General features: G+C 41.5%; 1 protein-coding gene across 1 annotated transcript; it reads right to left on the reverse strand.

Annotated features, from left to right (window-relative positions):
- Positions 1-141: 141 nt before the first annotated feature.
- On the reverse strand, positions 142-2681 carry LOC123424526 (40S ribosomal protein S6). Its single transcript, XM_045108155.1, has 6 exons — positions 2587-2681; positions 2433-2497; positions 1366-1423; positions 1147-1255; positions 783-1055; positions 142-587 (listed from the first exon to the last, which is right to left on the reverse strand). The coding sequence occupies exons 1-6, from the start codon at positions 2590-2592 to the stop codon at positions 346-348; spliced, it is 753 nt and encodes a 250-aa protein (XP_044964090.1). The 5' UTR covers positions 2593-2681; the 3' UTR covers positions 142-345.
- Between the last annotated feature and the right edge of the window lie 3319 nt (positions 2682-6000).

Here is a 6000-nt window from a genome sequence, read left to right on the forward strand (position 1 = left end):
CACTAGTAAATTAATAAATTAAGAATTTAAATGGAACCAATTAAATTACTGAACCATGTTAAGTGGCTGATAAGACTGGGTCTCTAATACCTGAACCACCATACAACTCGAGTAACAAGTAAGTGTTGACAAGGTTCCATGTTGACACAAAACTGCATCAATTACCAAGTTCATGCAAATTTGTCCATTCAGTAACAAAGTCCCGACGATAAGGTACCATGTTCACGCAAAACAGCATCAATTACAACTCAACAACGCTCAAAGTAGCAGCTAGATTCATATCATCCAACAAAGTGCTTGAAACTCTTTCGCCATTATAATTAATAACGAAAGACTGTAAACATCTTAAGCAGAGACAGCCGGAGCCTTGGTGGCAGCAGACAGCTTCGACCTCCTCTTGGCCATGCTCTCACTCCGGCGATCCCTCTGCTCCTTCAGCCTCTGTGCAAGCAGCTTCTGGTACTCTGCAGCCTCTGACTTCTTCTTGGCGATCCTCTTCTTCTTGTCGGCAATTCTGGCACGCTTCCTCTGGAGGGTCAAGGGAGTCACAAGACGCTGGATCTTGGGGGCCTTGCTCACCTTCTTTCCTGTAAATAACAAACAATATCATCTACGTAAGAAAGAAGTAAATGAGAGACACAAAACTGCTCAGACAAGCAATATGATACAAGGAAAAAATATTTTTCCTTACGAAAAATGAAAGAGGGCAAAATAACACAGCAGGATCCACAATGGAAGAAGGATAGGGCTAATGCAGTAAGCTAACACAGTTGAGAGCTCACCCTTCTTGTTAAGGAAGGTCCTGCGGTATGTGTTGACATAGCTGCGGACATCATCATCCTTGCCAAGGTTGAAGAGCTTCTTGATCTTCGAAGCCCTCTTGGGTCCCCTCATCCTGGGCTTCTCAGTGTCAGTAAGGCCTGGTAGATCATTCTCACCCTTCTTGACAATCACCAAGTTGATAACAGACAGGTCTTGGCTGACAATGCAACCACGGACGGACTTTCTCCTGCGCTCACCATTACGCCTGCCAAAACCACGGAAGCAAGGTGTGCCTGCAGAATAGAGGCAAAAGAAACACAGGTAAGAGTTTGATTCAAGAGGGAAAGATTGTAGTTCAGAAGTATCATGGAAATAAAGTTATACCCCTGTGAAGCAGAAGGCGGACACGCCCAGAAGTTAGCACTCCTTGCTTCATCGGGAAACCCTGCTTATCACAGCCACCCATGATCTTGAAGATATAACCCTTGAATTCCTGAAAATACAAGAAATGACAGATATCTTTGATCAAAATTATCAAAACATCAGCTGAGGGGTTATGGATCATGAAATAAGTTGGCATGAAATATGTTGCTAGTAAACTACCTCACCCAGAAGATCACCAACTACCTCCTGGGAGATTCTCTTGTCATAAAGGTTCCGCCTGTAGTTCATACCAATATGTTAGACATCGAAACAAAAACTGGAAAGAGTAAATTCTAACTGGAAATTTTGGTCAGTCAACAAACTCGAATATACTGATCATTAACCACTACATCGTTCTTATGGTAGTTGCACAGGTAAACTACTTTGTTCTGTACCAACATTTGTCCACCAAAACAGCTAATTGCATCATGGCATGGCGCCATCTGTCATATTTTTTAACCAGTTGAAAACCAGTTCAGCCTTGTTCATGGCATTACAGGGTCCATAGTTTCCTATGTTTCACCGAAAACTAATCCATATTGAGCATCAGAAGTCTTTTTAAACCACTGTTTTGTCAATCAATTTGTTAAGAATGTGGGATGGTTGTAATGGGTGTTTGGTTGGGCTTCCAGCCAGCTTTCGGCTTCGAAGCCAAAAGCTCCTATTTAGGGGCTTCCGGCTGCAGCTGTGGCTTTCGGCTACGGCTGTGACAAGGCCGAAAGCCACAACTGCAGCCGGAAGCCCCTAAATAGGAGCTTTTGGCTTAGAAGCCGGTAGACGGAAGCTGGCTGGAAGCCCAACCAAACACCCTGGTAGTGTGCTTAGCCGTCCAACAATATTGACTACTGTTGTGCACTTGCTAACTCGGAGCAGCCTAAATGTGCATTGATCTGTCGGTCAAAGTAGGAAAATGCAACTCGAAACAACATTCAAACATCTACACAACGTAGTAACCTCTGTGTTATTACTGTTATATAAGAACACTGTTCATAGCGCACAAAGAACTTCAATTAACATGATTCTAGTCGCATCATAACATTTATAAGAGCATCCTATTAACGCACCACCCAATTTATGTATCAAAATAAAAGGACTAGATGCACAAGACTGAAAGCATTCACTTGTCCACCACCGTGCAAACAGATAGGCTAAATAGGAACGCTATTTCCCAAAAGAAATCAAGCATGGTGATTCCACGACGCGGATCTAGAGGGCGAAGGGGGGGGGGGGGGATGAGGAAGACTCACAGCTTCTGGTCGTCATCGATCTCGACCTTCTTCTGGCACCCCGTGGTGGGGTTCGCGATGTTCAACTGAAACCAACGCAAGAACCACACGAATCAGGCGCCGGACGGGCAGAGATCACATCTGCACGCGTCGGGAGGTGAAGAGGAGCGCGTACCTTCATGGTGGAGTGGCGGCGCGAGCTGGCCGGCGGCGAGCAACCCGGACGCTGGGGGGCGGCGGCGGCGGCGGCGAGGTTGCTCGAGGGGTAGGGTTTTGGTCGGAAGGTGTGCGGAGTTTGTTTTTATAGGTCAGGGCGTCGCGGAGAAGTAGAGTGGGCCGTTGTCTGGGCCGTTGTGGATTTTGATGAGATAGTAGGCCTGGGGAGCTCCTGTCCCGACGAACAGGTCCCTGCAGCGGCTAGTTGGGCAGGCCCACGAACGGGCTGCGGAGTGAACTTACAAGAGTGAAAAGAACAGCAAAATAAAGTGTCTCTCTCCAGGATTCGAACTCGAGTTGTTGCCCTCAGGTACGTGCATAACCGGGGATGTACATGATGTACCTGGGCAATTGGTGCAAACGGTGCATCGGACCCATTGCATATTTTAAAATGTTTGAAAAAATCCCAAAATGAATTAGTGCACTAACATAATATTAATGTAAGTTTCTAAAAAAACCAAATCAAGATTCTAAACATTGCTCGAGATAAAAAAAGAATGACAAATTCAACATCAATATGCTAATGGGAGCTCCTGTCCGAACAAATAGGTCCCTGAAGCGGAATATCCTATTTGACACTCTTTGAGTTGAATTGTCGGGGCAAACACACAGGAGAAACACGAGAGATGATGATCTGGGCCAACCCATCAACTGTTACGAAGATACCGGTTTTGGAAACCTTCTAGGACTTTCCTGGCCGTTTTTCTCCGGTTTTGAAAACTTTCTAGAAGATTTCGTGAATCGTTTTTTCTTTTTTTTCGTTTTCTTTTTTCTTTGTTCTTTTCCGTTTCTTTTTTCCTGTTTCTGTTTCAAAAATATTCTGGAATTTGAGAAAATGTTCCGGAATCTCAAAAATTGTTCTGAAAATTTATAAAAATGTTTTGAATTTTCAAAATAATATTCTCGAATTTGAAAAATGTTCAGGAATTTTTATAAAAATGTTTCAGATTTTTAGGCAATATTTTGGAATTTGAAAAATGTTTCGTAATTTGAAGAAATGTTCTGAATTTGAAAAGGTGTTTATATCTGGCGCTGTGGTTAGTTTTTATTGTTTAGCGCTGCTTTTTACCAATGTATTATCGTCCAGTGCCTTGGTTAGTGACAGCGCATTGTAACCTGATGGTATGCGGTTCGATTCCTGGTGAGGAAGCTTGTTATTTTGATTTTTTTACGTTACGACACAGTACGAGCAGGGCAAACGCGCGAGCACGCTAATGGGCCAGCCCATTCGAGGCTTGCTGTATGATCCCAATTTGACGCAGAACACGTCAAATAGGAGAGTTCATACAAAATTTTTATATGTCTTTTTTATTAAGAGAGTTGGCTCTTTTTTGTTCATGACATTATTATCCCTAGGATGGCAGTTTAAAGTTCTTTAGCATGACATTTTTATTTTTGCAGTTCATACAATTTTTTTCAACCATACTCGTTTTATTTTTATAAAATTAGAGACATGTCATGTTTTATAAATTGCATGACAGTTTAGTTTGATCATGGTAGTTTAGGGGGTCTTTTTTGTTGTTGATGGCAGTTTTATGAAAAAGGTAAATAAAACTCGGTCTCCAGCCCAATAGTGGTTCGCCCTCGAGGGAGGCAAGATCGTTCGGGAGCTCCAATTGGACTCTCTTTGCGTCCAGCAGCGCGCGGACGCACAGAGGAATCATGAATGGACAGCCCACTAGCTGAAAACAAAGGATAAAATCAAAAACATTTAGATAAAAATTTCAGAACATTTTTCAAATTTCGTAACATTTTATTCAAAAATACGAAACATTTAGATAACAATTCTGGAACTTTTTTCAAATTTTGCAACAATGTTTCAAATTCCAGAACAATTTCTGAAAATTCCGGAACTTTTTTTGAAATTCTGCAACATTGTTTCAAATTCCGGAATATTTATCAAAATCGGGATGATTTTTTGAAAATGTGGAACATTTTTTCAAATTCTGGAACACTTTTCAAATTCCAGAACAGTTTTTCAAATACAGGAACATTGTTTTTTCAAATTTCAGAACATTTTTTCAAATTCCAGAACATTTTGCGAAAAAATTCATATAAAATAAAAAACATTTAGATAAGAATTTCAGAACATTTTTTCAAATTTCGTAACATTTTATTCATAAATACGAAATATTTAGATAACATTTCTGGAACAATTTTTTCAATATTTGAAACATTTTTCAGAATCGGGATTTTTTTTCAAATTCCAGAACAATTTTTCAAAATTACGGAACTTTTTTTGAAATTCCGGAACATTGTTTCAAATTCCGTAACTTTTTGCAAAATCGGGATTTTTTTTTTGAAAATCTGGAACATTTTTTCAAATTCGAGAACAGTTTTTCAAATACAGGAACATTGTTTTTTTCAAATTTCGAAACATTTTTCAAATTCCAGAACAAATTTCGAAAAAAATCTTAAAAAAGGCTTATATTTATATTTAGGAATGGAGAGAGTACTTTGCATTTATGTTCACTTTGCTTTGCGTAGGTAGTCAGGGTGCACGCCTCAGCCGCTCGATGGCTGTGCACCGTCCGAAGACCATCCGAGAGAGCCACCTTTTGTTGGAATCTATCACGGCGACGAGGAGCTCGACCTTATCATCTCGCCCTCCCCTCTCGCCCCCTTTGCATCAAATCCAGTGTCCTTCCCTGCCATGTCCCGTCCTGAAAACGAGGATGACGCCTTTCTTCCGCATGCTCCGGGATGCGGAACAAAAAAAGCTAAGGACGATGTAGCCCACACGGTCATACGCTCGGGGCAGATGTTGCCCAAGGAAGATGCAAACAGTAAAGAGGTTGTTTGTGGGGGTTGACCGCGTGGAGTGTGGGGTTGGGTTGTGTGCGTTCATATGTGTGCCTTTTATTTTCCTCACTAGCAAAAAGGCCCGTGCGTTGTAACGGGAGAAATATAATCCGAAAAATTGGGTTCTCTTTTCTTACTAAAAATCATTTTGATAAGTGTTGTGAATAAGCAAAACACATTTTGTAAGAAATGCAGTGATGTTTCAAAAACATGATGCATATTGGTTTTAGTGCTGAGAGCCATTACTTTCTTTCTAGACGAGCCAATACCTTTGATTTACCGACGAATGACCAACCTAAAAAAAATCTAACATCAAATCTTACAATGTGTAGGTTGGGGTAGCAAAATACACGTGTACATACTCGAGATGTTTATTCGGTGAAGGGATCATCCCTACTTCTACTAGCGTGCCAGAAGTCCCTTGTTCTTTTTGAGGCCGAGTCTATGTTATCTTTGTTTCTTTTCTCCTCTTTGGCTCTCTCCTACCTCTGTTACTGCTTCCCCTGCCTCCTCCGACCGCGTGGGAGAGGAGCTCCTCTGCCCTGAAGCCATCTGAAAAGCAGACCAGCTA

The sequence above is a fragment of the Hordeum vulgare genome, chromosome 2H (genome assembly GCF_904849725.1).
Source record: "Hordeum vulgare subsp. vulgare chromosome 2H, MorexV3_pseudomolecules_assembly, whole genome shotgun sequence".
Lineage (NCBI taxonomy): Eukaryota > Viridiplantae > Streptophyta > Magnoliopsida > Poales > Poaceae > Hordeum > Hordeum vulgare.